Raw genomic sequence first — 14863 nt, 5'->3', positions numbered from 1 at the left:
AATAGGGAAGACTGTGGGGGCAGCAGTTTGGGGGAGCTCAGGAAGACCATTTTTGATTTGGCAAGCTTGAGAAATCCAAATGTAGCCAGACACTGCTGAGGCAGTTGGATGTGCTAGATTGGAGTTCAGAGAGAGTCGTGAGGCAGAGAGAGAAATGTGGGTGTAATTAGCATGGAGATGGTATGTCCACCACAGGACTGGTGGCGCGCCCCTCAAGGGGACAAGTACAGATGGAGAAGATAGGACCCAGAAGCCCAGTCACCTTTAAGGAGGCTTCAAGTAGAATTTTGGCCAATGTAACTGTGCTGAGATGTGGTTCGAGATTCTCCCCAGAACTGCCCGCATGGGTGCATACTTCGTCATGTCCGGAGTGGCCACCTCAATAGTGTTGGTCATATCAACAAGTTTATAAATGGGGACAAGGAAAGGAGAGTTGCCCATTATTTATATCAGTGGAGTTTGATGGCAAGAGGTAGGCACATCTGTGGAGTGAATCATTACTATGTGTCAAAGGGTTTGGAGGATATTGATTAAGGAAGCATTTTCCTGATTGATGAAAAAATAACTCAGGGGGGGAGGGGGGGAAATGGGCATTTATTGAAACCTTAAAATCTGTACCCCCATAATATGCCAAAATAAAAAAAATAATTAAAAAAAAAATAACTCAGTTATGGTCATCTACCCCTGCTAGAAGGTTATGCAGTGTATTAGGTAGCATGCAGTGTGTTATATGGTGCTTAGCAAAAATAAAATGGAAATAAAAGAAAAAAGAAAAAGGGGCCTTTAGCTTTTAGGTTAGGGAGACGAGAAAGAGTGATACTCTATTGAGGTTACATTCTCTGGTCACACTGTTTATGGTAGCTACATTGTCTATATGTGATGGATCATACTACTAAGGTAAGTACAATACTCTTTGGGTCTTAATGGTTTATTATTTCTCATAGGGCTGATGGGTGGGTTGCAATTATGATTTATATTGTCTACATAGTTTCCTTTTCAGGACTCAGATGACAAGTCTGTTAAATGTTTGACTTCTGTGGGCACAGGGCTTGTGCATGCCTTTGCCAGACAATGGTAGGATAAATGTTATCTGTGTCAGAGTAGTAAACTGGAAGAACTACCAGGTCCAAGCACTGGGGCTGTCCTCACTGCACAGACTTGCTTTCTGCTTACAGCATTGCATGGTTCATCGCACCCAGGTCCTGGGGCCATGGGAGGCTGCACTTTTCACCAGCCCCAGGGGTATTTTTGGAGGCTTTTCATAGTGAACTTGGTGGGGGGGGGGTCCCCTTGTTTATTGGAGTTGAAATGGCCTTGGTTAGATGGCATGTCTTCAAGGAATGGCCAGTGATGATGAATAGTTTCTATCACAAATCCACAAAATCTGGGTGTTTCACACAGTAACAGTGGGTCTGTCATCTCTGGGTGTGAGTCTCAATGTTAAGGTGACTGAATTATCCAAGGGGGTCCACATTTCTGTGGTAGAGTCACATGGACTTCTGGAAGGTTACAATATCCATGGACAGGTTTGCACAAACCATCAAACTCACAAGGCCCAGTGGACATTTTCACTAGGGACTCTCCCATGAGGCATGCCCACCATCGATGACCGTGTTTCATACAAACAGTGGGTTTGAGCTGTCCATCCGGGTCAGGGTGGGATTATGACATTAACAGGCAATTTCACACTGTCAGTGCCGTGTGTTTATTGTCGGGAGGATAAGGAGTGCTCACATTATCCATGGGGTGCAGAATTCACTCTGCTAATAATTATTACCAGTATTTATTCACATCCCTGATTTCTCACAATAACTTCATCATGTAGGGTCTATTAATAGTCCCATTTTATAGATGAGGAAACTGAGGCTCAAAGAGGTGAACTCACATGCTGTATGTACTTGGAAGTAGTAGAGGTAGGGTTGCCATCCAGGTGTCTGTCTTGCTGGTGGGAGGGTAGGGGTCACTTGGGTTGATAACTGATCTATTATCTTTTAAATTTTGCATTATCTTTTGGGGGGTAGTAAAGGAGGTATTAATAGTAAAGCATATGGTTAAGTGTGGTGATTTCGAATTGGATAGATCTGGGTTAGAATCTGGTTCCAATACTTCCAGGCTACAGGACTTTGGCAGACTGATTTCCCCTATCAGAGCCTCACTTTGTTAATCTGTAAATGGGGATAACAACAGTAATCCCCTTCACTGGGATTTCGTGAGTATTAAACGAGAAGATGCCCCTGACAATGCTTGGCCCGGTGCCTGGCACATCATGAACACTCGGAATTCGGGAGCTGTTATTCTAACAATGATGATGATTATTATTGCTGGACCACGCTGCTCCCAGAGGGTTACAATATCCGTGGGGGAGCTGCACTGTCCGTAGGCAAGGTTACATAATTCCCCAGGGGGGTGATGCTTCTCCAGAGGCCTTGGTGTCCCCAAGGAGGAGGCCTGAGACTTTTTCTGAGGCACTGGTGAGGAGCTGCACTAAGGGGACTAGGAACCCAGCAAGGGAGGAGGCCCAGCTGGAAGCCCTAAGAACCCGGAGCCTGACCCCTGCAGGCCTTCCCTCTCTGTGACTTGTCTGTCTCTCTCTCACTGCCCATCTTCTGGGTTTCAGTCTCCCCCCCATACTGCCCTCCTTTGGTACCTTAGAGTCTTTTTCGAGACTCTGTTCCCAGGCCCCAGTGTGAATATTGCTTCTGTGTGTCCTCTACCCTGCTGCCGACTGTCTGCCTCCAGCAGATCTGCACTCTGATTTCCTGTTTCCCGGAGCCTCGGGCTCCATCCTTCCCTCCCGGCTGCAGCGGAGAACAGAGACTTAACACTTCCCTACGCTCTGGCTTTTGCTCTTAAGCCCTGTCTTCCTCTCTCCTGGTGACCCCCCCAGTGTCCCTTGGGAGCACATTTGTTCAGACTTTGGTCGCCCCCTCGTATCCTGGCCCCACCTCCGGAACCCCCTGCCCTAGTGGTGCACTGGAGGTGGGGGGACCTCCGGCGCTAGCCGTGTCCCCAGGACAGCTGCAACATGGGGATGGTGGTGGTGGGGCTCCCAAATGCATTCCCTTTGGTCACTTCCTCCCAGCTGGACTAGGGCTATCACGAAGGCCAAGACCCCATCCTACAGGAGCGGAGGACACAGCCGCCTCCCCGTTTCCGATGCTGGGAAATGCTTCCCACCCATTCCACCCCACCCCTGGACAGCTGCCCCCATTCAGGCTGGGGGGGGGGGCTGGGTAAGGCCAGGCTGGTAAATACTGTGGTCTTAATCATCCTCCAAGGTCCTGATCAACACCCCCCGCCGCGCAAAGAAGATTCTGTCTCCTCCCCAAAGGTTCAGGCCCCCTTCCCACAAAAGTTTCTGACCCCCCTCGGAAGGTTCCCCCTTCCCCCTTACAAGCTCCCACAAGAAACTCTGGAGTCCGCAGTGGGCAGGAGAGGAGGAGGGGCAGCAGGTAGCGAGTGCCCGGGACTTAAGTTATCTGCAGACTTGGAGCCTCCGAGAAGGGTCATGACCTCCGGGACCCCATCCCACCCCCGCCCCCTCCTTCCTCCCTCCCCCGCCGCGCGGCTCCTTTAAGCCCAGAGCCGGCCGGTCCTCAGTGGCTGCGCGCCGGCGAGCGTGTGTGTGAGTGAGCGGGGAGGGGGCGGGCACAGTGTCTCCATGGCGACGCGGCGGTGACGTCGCCGGCCGGGGGGCGTGGGCGTCCCGGCCCCGGAGTGCGATATTAACCCGGGAGGCGGCGGCGGGGAGGGGAGAGGCTCTGAGAGGCGAGGCCGGGTGAGGCGGCGAGGGCGGCCCGACGGGCGCGGGACGGGACGGGGCAGCGCGGGCGCCGGGAGCCACGGCCCGGAGTCGGGGCGCCTCGCCCCGGGCCCCCCAGCATGAAGACCCCGGCGGACACAGGTGGGGGCGGGGGCAGCACGTGTGGGGGAGACTTGTTGCCCCGGGAAACCGGGTGGAGAAACTTTGGGGGGGCTAAAGGGGTCCAGGGGAGCCCGAGTGATCCCCAGTTCTGGGGGACCCCCAAGCACTGGAGACCTGTTGCTTCTTGCGGCGCTAGCGGGGGTTGCTGCCTGGGACCCCCGATTCCAGGCTCCGGGCGGAGTGGTGTGGGGTGCTGCGAGTCGTGGTCCTCTCTCTCCACCGGGACCCCGCAAGCTAGGCTCTTCCCCGCTCCCGGGATCACGGGGGTGGCGAGGTGCTTCCCTGCTGCTCTGTCACGTTGCACTCTGGGGGCCGGGACGTGTGCAGGGCGGGGGGGGGTGGCTGTCCACGGGGCCCGCTATCCCCGGTTCCGCGCTGCGCGGTCCGGCCCGTGACCTTCACGGCGACGCGTGCCCCGCACCAGGTTAGCGAGGGATACGGGATGGCCTCTAGGAGGAGGGCGTGAGTGGGGAGCCCAGGACTCGGGGTCCCGGCTGCGCTGCCCCTCCCCCGCCCGTCTCGGCCGGCTCCTCGTTCCCCCGCCCTCGCGGAGTCGCAAAGTTCCAAAGCGCAGCCCGAACGTTCGAAAAAGGAACTTTTTGTTTCCGACCTTAGAACGCGCGGCTTTAAGGTGGCTCCGGGGAGACCTGGGTACCCTCCCATCGCGCCGCCCGAGCCCGGGGTTGAAGAGGGTGGGGAAGGTAAGGGGGACGCAGAGGCTCCCCCCTCGTCCCCCCTCCCTGATCCAGCTCTTCTCTTTCAGCGGGCCGTCTTTCCCTCCGCCCCTCTCTCCCCCCCGCCAACTTGCTCCTCCTTAAGGGGCCAAGGTTCCCCTCCCCCCTCAGTCGGCGGTCGGGGGGCGGCGGGATTAACCCCCCTCCCACTCGGACTTTCTCCCCTCCCCTCCCCCGCCGCCCCCGGGCTCGGGCGGGCTGGACTTTGCGCCCGAGCGTGCAGGGGGAGGGGTCCTAGCCGCCCCCTGCCCGTCTACCCCGTCGGAATCCGGCCCGGGGCGGGGACGGGGGAGGGGGAAGGGGGCCGGGCGCCGCTGTTCAAACTTGTTTCCTTCCCCCGGCGGCGGCAGCGGCTAGGGCTCCTGTGTGCGGGTGTGTGCCCCGACCGGCCCACCCACCCCACCCCACCCCACTCCCCTGCTCGGCTGGTGGGGGCGGCTCTTAAAGGGCTCCGAGCAGGGCTCCAGCGGCAGGGGATTGGGGCCGAGGAGGGGGGCTGGGAGTGGGGCAGGGGTGCGGAGTGCAGTAGGGTCAGTCACGTGCGCCCCACATACTCCCCGGCTTTCACTAGCTCCCGGCTTGCTGGGCCCTGGGGGCAGCAGGAGCTTCCCCTCGCCTGAGGAGGGGGCCAAGACGCCCAGACAACCCCGCCTCATTTTCCCTCCCTGCTAAGGGCCTTGGCCTGATGGGACCGGCTGAGCCGCTTCCCCAGCCCTGTCTGGGGGCCGAGCAGTGTGTGGGTTCTCTGGCTGGGGGAGGGGGCGGGGCGGGGGCCCTGGAATGGCCTTCTGATCGGTCATCTTTCAGTCTGCCTCCAGGCCTGCTGCTATGCACCCTTCCATCCGATCCTCCATCCCGGCCCCTCTCTCCTCTGCCGTGGCTGTTTCCCACTTCCTGTTTTCTTCCCGGCTCTGGCGCCATAGAGGGTTGCCTGGAGTGGGGGAGGTGGTAGGGCCCCCCAGGAGGCCAGCGTGTTCTTCCTCTATCACCACTCCTCCCTTCCGACCCCACCGTAGCTTAGAAAAAGTTTGGGCAGTCGGTGAAGTTGGGGGGTGCCCAGGAGTTCTGTGCCCCCCAGGCTTGCACAGCCTGTCTGGGAGAATCCCTACCCCGCCTCTGTGGGACCCAGGTGTGCCTCTGGGACCCCACCACTCCATCCCTTTCTGTCTGTCTGCTGCCACTTCTATACCCTGTCTGGCAGTGTTGCTATCAGTGTGGCTGCTCCCTCCCTGCCTTACTGGGCCCCCATGCTCCAGAGGTCCTGCACCCCCAAGCTTCCTTGGTGCAGGTCCGGTGTTTCCCTGTTTTAAGCACGTGGACGCATACACAACACACTCACACATGCTCCCCTTGCCCGTGCCTGGCTCCTGGCTCCAAGGCCTGGGGAACAGAGCCCCATTGAGACACCCTGACGTCACCCCCCCTTCAGACTCCCCCCCCAAAGCTGGGAACAGGCCCTCATGTATGCTGTGTCCGATGAGGAAAGCTGGCATTGGGCTGGGCCTGGGAGTGAGGAAGGGTCTCTGCCAGGAGTGGGAGCCAGGGTCCAGGCCCCGAGGGGGGTTGCTCAGGAAAGGGGGTTAACAAGGGGGCCTGGGACAGCTCCCAGAATGCGGCTTGAGGCCTTTCCAGAGCCCCCCCACCTCCTTTCCGAGTTCCCTTTGTGTTGCATGTAGTCTCTCTCACTCCCTCTCTTCTGCAAAGTTTATTTTTAGCCTCCTGCTCCCCCGCTCCCAGGACTGTCGCTGCACACACGTTGCCTGGTTACCGGGACACGGAGGCTGGGGCGGGTGGGCTGGGAAGGGTGGCTTTAATTTTGGGGGGAGGGTGGAAGTCAGCAACCCCTCCCATCCCCATACTGATGTCTCAGGGGCTTCAGCCCCCCTCCTGGGTCTGGAGCCAGATTGGGGCTGAGGTGGAAGTAGGGTGGCACTTCATGCCCTGAGGGCGGCCAGGAGCTTTTTGGAGGGGGTATGAGGGTACAGGGAGCTGGTGGTTTGGTCACCTGGGTTCCAGAGGCCTCTGGGCCCTGAGGGAGACCCTGGGACCTAGATTCTTCAGTAGGGTGAGGATAATGGGGTGAACCACCTGGATTCCCAAGAGATGGATGTGGCTGTGGGCTAGGGGGTCTCTGGAGGGATTGTCAGGGGCTGTCACTTCTAAATGGAATAGGGGCTGCTGGTACAGGACTCCAGTCTGAGAATAGCTGGAGGTCATATCCCTGGAACCCTGAGGGGCTGGCTGGTTTGAGGCTGGGATTTCTGTATGGGACAGGGACTGGGTAGGGAATGCCATACTGGCCATCCCAGTCTACCCAGGGCCAGGGATCAGGGGCCTGGCTCCGGTCAGGGACAATGAGCTCTGCATTTGGAGGGGATGGTCCTTGTGGGAGTGGGAACTACTGATCCCCTGTGTTCCCAAGGGGAAGGATCCCCTGTTGGATTCCAGACTGGGGTGGAGTCTTTGAGGGAGGCTCAATGTTGCCTGGAGGCTGGATTGGTACCTGCTTGAGCAGAGACCAAGGAAGGGAAACTGACCCTTACAGCCTGACTGGGACTTGGGACCCCGCCCATCTTTAGCAATCCACCTTGGCCTTCTCTCTCTAGTGGCACCAGGGCCCCCCTGCCCTGCCTTCCCCCTCCTTCCTTTCCTCCCTTTCCCTCCTCCCACCCCTCCATTACCGGCTGCCTAGTGTTGAATTATTGATGGCCCCTGATTACCCGGGGGTTTGGGAAATGACAACAACCGCAGCCCCCCCACCCCAGGCTGCCCACCCCCTCCAGGGACCAGCCAGCCCACCACCAACCTCTACCCAAGGTTAATGCTGGGGGCGGGCAGGCAGGTGGGCAGGGGAGAAGCTGAGGATGAGAAGGCAGAAGTGGGAAGAGGGCGACAGCTCCAGCAGTGCCTGCTCCTTCTCAAGGCCTGGGCTAGGGCCCCTCCTGCCAGGTTAGGCCTGGATGCCTGGGTCTGGGGAGGGCAGCACAACTCAGAGGGTCCAGGGCTTGGGGGGGCCCACTCAGACAGTCTGGGTTTCAGTCTCCAGGGAAGACAGAAGCCTCTGTGTGTGCAAGCGCTGACCTCATCGTCAACCAGCCACCCCACCCCTCCTGGTCCTTTTAAGAAAAAAAATCCTCCTCTCTGGTCCTGGGTGGGAGTAGGGGCTCTGTCAGGTCTTGGGGGGAGGGACAGTGTATATTCCTAAGAAGGAGACTGGGGGTTACAACTGCTTCTGAATGGTAGTGGGGATGGATTGGGGGGCTGCACCCCAACCCAGCTGGCCACGTGTGCCCCTTCCTGCCCCTCCCCCACTGGCAGCCCTGCCCGCCATCCTGGCTTGGTGCCTGGCCCCCTGGCACTGGCCCCGGGACCCGCCGCCGACGGTTTCCTGTTTCTCCCGGTGTCGCCGGAGCAGGCTCCAGCTTCCCTTCCCCCTAGCTCCTGTCTAGCCCCCTCACACAGACAGACACACACTGTCTTCTAACCCAGGCCCTGACTTGGCGGAGGGGAGACAGATTTCCCCACGTCGAGGGCGGGGCAGAAGGTAGACCCTGGGATGGGGCCCAGAGCCCCGGACTTGGCATCCTGACCTGGGGCCACTCCCTGCCTCCTGTCCCCAGGGTTTGCCTTCCCGGACTGGGCCTACAAGCCTGAGTCGTCCCCCGGCTCGAGGCAGATCCAGCTGTGGCACTTTATCCTGGAGCTGCTGCGGAAGGAGGAGTACCAGGGTGTCATCGCCTGGCAGGGGGACTACGGGGAATTCGTCATCAAGGACCCCGATGAGGTGGCCCGGCTCTGGGGCGTCCGCAAGTGCAAGCCCCAGATGAATTATGACAAGCTGAGCCGGGCTCTGCGGTGAGGAGGGCTGGGGGCCCCTGAGCAGATGTGGACAGCCCCCACTTGCTGGGAAGCCCCTCGTCTTTGGGAACAGCTTTGGGTTTGGCTCCTGGCTCTGCTACGTCCTAGCTGTATGACCTTGGGCTGGCCCTAGTCCTTCTCTGAGCCCCTTGATGACACAGGTGTCCTGAGAAGAGAATATAGTCACCAGTGGAGCCTCTAGTCTGGCCCCAGACCTGAGGGCAGAGCTGGTCTGCACCTTCCGGGCACTTGATTCCTCTAGTGGCCTGTGTGTCTTGGTTGCCCTTTGAAAGCTGCACCTAAGCATGTGTCCAGGCATGGAGTCCAGACCCGAGTCCCCTGTACCTGACCATCCCAGTGGTATTTCTCACCTGCAGCTATTACTACAACAAACGCATCCTGCACAAGACCAAGGGGAAACGGTTCACCTACAAGTTCAACTTCAACAAACTGGTGCTGGTTAATTACCCTTTCATTGACGTGGGGTTGGCTGGTGAGTGCCAGGGACAGTGGGCATGGCCTGTGAGGGAGGAGAGGGTCTGTGTGTCTGTCCCAGATAGGCCAAGAGCCTTGATACCATGTCTCTACTCTCCTGCCAGGTGGTGCAGTGCCCCAGAGTGCCCCACCAGTGCCATCAGGTGGCAGCCACTTCCGTTTCCCTCCCTCAACGCCCTCCGAGGTGCTGTCCCCCACCGAGGACCCCCGTTCACCACCGGCCTGCTCTTCATCCTCATCGTCCCTCTTCTCGGCTGTGGTGGCCCGCCGCCTGGGCCGAGGCTCAGTCAGTGACTGTAGTGATGGCACGTCAGAGCTGGAGGAGCCATTGGGAGAGGACCCCCGGGCCCGGCCACCCGGCCCTCCGGAGCTGGGTGCCTTCCGAGGGCCCCCGCTGGCCCGCCTGCCCCATGACCCTGGCGTCTTCCGTGTCTACCCCCGGCCCCGGGGTGGCCCTGAACCCCTCAGCCCCTTCCCTGTGTCACCTCTGGCCGGGCCTGGCTCCTTGCTTCCCCCTCAACTCTCACCGGCTCTGCCCATGACACCCACCCACCTGGCCTACACGCCCTCACCCACGCTGAGCCCCATGTACCCCAGTGGTGGTGGGGGCCCCAGTGGCTCAGGGGGAGGCTCCCACTTCTCCTTCAGCCCCGAGGACATGAAACGGTACCTGCAGGCCCACACCCAAAGCGTCTACAACTACCACCTCAGCCCCCGCGCCTTCCTGCACTACCCCGGGCTGGTGGTGCCCCAGCCCCAGCGCCCTGACAAGTGCCCGCTGCCACCCATGGCACCTGAGACCCCACCGGTCCCCTCCTCGGCTTCGTCATCCTCTTCTTCCTCTTCCTCCCCATTCAAGTTTAAGCTGCAGCCGCCCCCACTAGGACGACGGCAGCGGGCCGCTGGGGACAAGGCTCCAGCAGGCGCTGACAAGAGTGGTGGTGCGGGCGGGCTGGCCGAGGGGGCAGGGGCGCTGGCCCCGCCGCCACCGCCACCACCCCAGATCAAGGTGGAGCCTATCTCGGAAGGCGAGTCGGAGGAGGTGGAGGTGACTGACATCAGCGATGAGGATGAGGAAGATGGCGAGGTGTTCAAGACACCCCGAGCCCCACCTGCGCCTCCCAAGCCGGAGCCCGGCGAGGCAGCCGGTGCGGCCCAGTGCATGCCCCTCAAGCTGCGCTTTAAGCGGCGCTGGAGCGAAGACTGTCGCCTGGAGGGGGGTGGGGGCCCTGCTGGGGGCTTTGAGGATGAGGGTGAGGACAAGAAGGTGCGTGGGGAGGGGCCTGGGGAGGCTGGGGGGCCCCTCACCCCCAGGCGGGTGAGCTCTGACCTCCAGCACGCCACAGCCCAGCTGTCCCTGGAACATCGAGATTCCTGAGGGCTGTGGGCAGGGGACCCATGTTCCCCCTACCCCCCATGCTTCTTTTGCTGCCTTAAACCCCCATGCCCTGGAGGTGAGGGCAGCTCTCTACTCTCTTCCCTGCCTCCTCCCTTTCCCCTCCCCACATTTTGTATAAAACTTTAATTTCTTTTTTTTTTTTAATGGTGGGGGTGGGTGGGTGCCCAGGGCTGGGGGCTGCCCTCAGTCTCTGGGTTTCTAAGCTCTGGGCAAAGTGGTGTTGGGGGGAGGGAGGGGGGAGTTAAGGGGGCCACCTCCATTCTGAGGAATTTATATTTGAATTGAGGCTGTGGCCTTAACACCCAGGAACTTTTTTATTACAATCGCTTAGGAAGTAAAGCCTTGTCTCCCTCCCTGTTCTCTGCCTCTTGCACCTCTGCCCCCCCCCCCAAGCTATCCTTAGTCCCAGCCCTGCCTTCCCTGCCCCTCCAGGGGCCATGAGTGCCTGGGTTTCTCATACCCCTCAAGGTTACAGCAGCGGAGGGAGGGACAATTTTATGATGAACCAAAAATTCCATGTTGGGAGGGGTGGGGGGGCAGAGGAGGGTAGAGGGGTGCCACCCAGGGGCCACAAATCTCTACAAGTGCCTGCTATCCCTCTCCCACTCCCCACCCCAGCACCAGTCCAGCCCCTTCACCCCCAGCTGCTCCTAGGACTGGCCCATGGGCAGGTGGGTGGGGAGATGTGGAAGGGGGTGCCCTCAAACCAAACTGGAAGCCCCCTCTGCCTCCCAGCTGGGGCCCCTGGGGTGGGGTAGGGGGGCTGTGGTCAAGCCTTACTCTGTATTGGGGACTGAGGGTGGGGGGAGGGAAGTAGGGGGCCGCTGGAGAATGTATTCAAAACAATAAAACTTTGGACCTTTGGATGCAGTGATCTGTCCTAGGTGCTGGGTGCAGCCACCATAGGGGCACAGCCTTTGCTTGATTCTGAAGGTTGGGGCCTAGACTTGCTCTCTTGGGTCTGTGGCCAGAGGGCCTAACCTCAATGGGTCAAAGCTACCCCTGGGAAATGATCTAAAGATCTTGGGGGCATAAGAACCCCAGAGCTTGATGATTAAGGTCTCAGGCATACTCTGGCCCTGTATCTGAATCCCCAATTCCATGGGGATCTGCTTGTCCTTGGAAACTCTTTAGACTCCTCTTACCCCATTGCCCTTGTTCTTTTGATTGATTGCCTGAAATGCCTTCCTACATCTAGCTCTGTGAAGTGTTACCGGTACCCCAGCTCCTGGTGAAGGCCTGGAGCTCCCTGTCCTCATCAGTCTCTTAGTGTGCTCTGTGTTAAGCTGGGAGTTCTTTGGAGACCAGGCCTGCAGTGTCTCTTGAAATGTGGACCTTGCAAAGTAATTTAGCGATCTTTTGGTCCAACCATGGCAACACCCCCAGCCAGCAAGTTGAGAAGGAACTGGCTCACAAATCATAGTTGCTACTGACCTACTGTGTGCCAAGTTACCGGTTGCACTACTGTAACTCCTCAAACACCCAAAAGGGTAGGGGCAGCCAGCGCATTGCAGTGACTTCAAGGCGCTATGGCCAAGCCAGCACTTCAAATGAGGTCTGTGACCAAAGCCCACATTCTTTCAACTACTGAATTTTTTTTTCCCCTAAAGGCAAGATGGTTTGATCCAGTTCTGGCTCTCAGGATCATAGGATCTGAGAAATGAGCATGTAAAAAACTAGAAGCTGAGATTGGAGAGCTCAAATCAAGGATCAAAGAACCAGATGGAGGAATCTAGGCTGGAAGTGCCCTTAGACACTAGCCCAGTCTCTCCAGTCTCTCCAGTGCAGGTGAGGTGCCTGAGGCCTAGAAAGGGGAAGGAGCTTCCCTAAGGCTACGCAGCTGCTAAGAAAGGGAGTGGGAATTTAGGGCTCAGGGCCTATTGGACTGGCTTCACCACAAAACTCCACCCTGTGCAACCTGAGGGGGAAGGAACGTTTGTTGACTGGCAACTGCTACCCACTCTCGATTAAACCTCATCTCATGCCAGCCCAGAGTGGGTGGTCCCAGATGATGTCGCTTGGCAGGGAAGAGAAGATTCAGGGCTGGGGTACTGGCAGGAAAGTGAGGCTCCCGTGGCGGCCTGCAGGCAACTGCTCCCTCTCCTGGGTGATGTAAGTCATTCCCTAGGGTGGGGGCCACTGGGCTATTTCTGGAAGTTGGGATGAGGCATGTTTCCTGGCAACATAGATGCTGCAGAATTGGTGGTGGGGTGATGGAGAAGGGGATGTCGTCACTGTGGGGAGTGGGGAAGGACCCTGACTAGTGTCCTCAGTCCCAGACCCTAGTGCCTTCACAGCACCTCTAACCACATCTAACGTGGATTCCTAAGTGCTCAGACTACAGTCCTACCAGACCTGTTGCCCCAGATTCTGGTTGTGTGGGATGTCACAGGTGGCATCTGGCCTTGAAAACTCTGGCAGCTCCCCTAATCTTTAATTGCCCACCTAAATCCATTTGCAGGCTTGAAATGTTCCTGAAAGACAACACCTTTGGTCCCATCTATATCCTCTAGATCTCTCAGGACACTTCACAGGAGTAATTCATCCCATCAGAGACCCCTCATTTGCACCTGTAGCCTCCCAGCACCTCCACAGCCCCCCCCCCCAAGCTCCCTCCTGATGCTTCTCACCATCTCTCACATGTTCAGGTCGCTCAGAGAGGCCCTTGGTCACCAGTAATTTCTCACAATCTCCCACAGACCTTTTACAGATACCTTAAGTCCCCTCAGACTTCTCCACTGGTCCCCAATAATTGTTCTCAGGTGCCTATAGACCATCAAAGACTCCTTCACCTCTCCACCGACTCCCCTCAGTCCCTTGAGACACCCATAGGCCTCTCTTAGACACTTATAACCCTTCCTAGCACCCCTCTAGGAACGTTCTCACCCCCTACAAACATCCTGATAGATATTTCCTCAGACTGTCACCCTCAAACTCCCACGGACCCCAGTCCCCTCGCGGCGGTTGCCCACACGCTTCCTATTGCGCATGTCCCACGGGTTCTGGCAGTTAAGTAACCGCCACTGTCCTGCCCGGTTTCGCGGACTGTGAACCTTCTTGGTCCCGTGTGGGATTCCCTAGGCCACGGGGTTTGACTCAAGTTTTTACTTTCCTACTCAGAGCTGCCGTCAGAGGGCAGCAGGCACCGTTTGGCTGAGAAACTACAACTCCCAGAAAGCCCTGCTCTGAGCTGTGCGGGGATGTAGCCGCGTGCTTTGTGAAGGCAGCGGAAGTGTGTCCGCACTTTGCCTTCTGGAAAATGTAGTCTGAAAAGCCTGTAGCGCTGCCACCTGACGCAGTTCTGTGTCCGCAGGGAATTGCAGTCAGGAACAAACCAAGTGGCCAGGACACTCTTCTGGCTTCAGAAAGGGCAGGACAGTTAGTATGAACACAGTTTCAGATTAAAGTGAAGTCCAGAGACTCCATTTCCCACCACTCCACGAGGCGCTTTCAATCTAGTTCCAAGTATTTCCGGGGGTGGAGGGGTGGGGACACACTCACTCTGAGAACTCTGTTTCCCAGCGCCCTTTGGGAGTACCCTTCTTCCGGGTACTAATCGACAAATGGGACGACTCATTGAGCGCGCAAAACCTGAGGCTACTCCTTGCAGCCGGTTTCCTTGTTTTCGGTCCTCCCGGATCGTGTAATATAGGAAGCGGGAGGACATAAAACTCAATAGGGGTTCAAGACAAATTCTATTTCCGTCTTTTTAACGCTCGGCTCAATTTGCTGATGGTGAACCACATTGCTAGAAAGAACTAGACTGTATTCGAAGACTAGTGTCCTGAGAAACCGTTGGGAATTTTATTTTTCAAGTTTTTTGCGGAGGGCAGGGAGGGGATTTTTTCTTTCCTGATATGTGGTCACCAGGCACTTGAATGTGCTTGGCTCCATTTTCCAGCACTAGCTGATCGACCTCGGCTCTTCCTTAAGACTTGGAGGCGATGAAAGAGGCACTAAAACACTTTTAGTGCGGTCTTTAACCTTTCGCTCATACTCCCCGGACGGTGCCGTGGGACTCCACTTCCCAACAAGCCTTTGCACATTAGCCTCACAAAGGGTCAGGATCCAGTCTGGACTGTTCCCCAGCATGCTTCGGGCTCATGGTCGACCCCGGCCCCTCAGTCAATGGGGAGGCTGTCTTAAACTCCATTTCCCAGAAGACACCAGGGCTCGCTGTAGCAACTGCACTGAGGCCTTGGCGTTGACTACATTTCCCGGCAGGTAGTGCGGCCTAGCGTACTGAGGAGGCGGAGTGCGATACGTACTCCATTTCCTAGCCTATCTCAGGAACTGCCTTAGCCACTTGGGGTTCAGGGACCACTTGGGACTCCATTTCCCGGCGTGCTTTAGAAATCACTTTACACCTGCAATGCGGTGAGGGAGTGGCAGATGACTCCATTTCCCGGCTTGCCTCACGGTCCGAGATTTGCGGGTTCACGGGCGCCCACT

The 14863-nt window shown here is 57.8% G+C and overlaps 1 protein-coding gene across 1 annotated transcript; it reads left to right on the top strand.

Annotated features, from left to right (window-relative positions):
• The first annotated feature begins 3729 nt into the window (after positions 1-3729).
• Positions 3730-11278, top strand: ERF (ETS2 repressor factor). Its single transcript, XM_012758515.2, has 4 exons — positions 3730-3904; positions 8280-8514; positions 8895-9010; positions 9117-11278. Exons 1-4 carry the CDS (start codon positions 3883-3885, stop codon positions 10388-10390), a joined length of 1647 nt encoding a protein of 548 aa, XP_012613969.1. The 5' UTR covers positions 3730-3882; the 3' UTR covers positions 10391-11278.
• The last annotated feature ends 3585 nt before the right edge of the window (positions 11279-14863 follow it).

This window comes from Microcebus murinus, chromosome 16 (assembly GCF_040939455.1).
Source record: "Microcebus murinus isolate Inina chromosome 16, M.murinus_Inina_mat1.0, whole genome shotgun sequence".
Taxonomy (NCBI): Eukaryota; Metazoa; Chordata; class Mammalia; order Primates; family Cheirogaleidae; genus Microcebus; species Microcebus murinus.
This window is presented reverse-complemented; position numbering and strand designations above follow the sequence as displayed.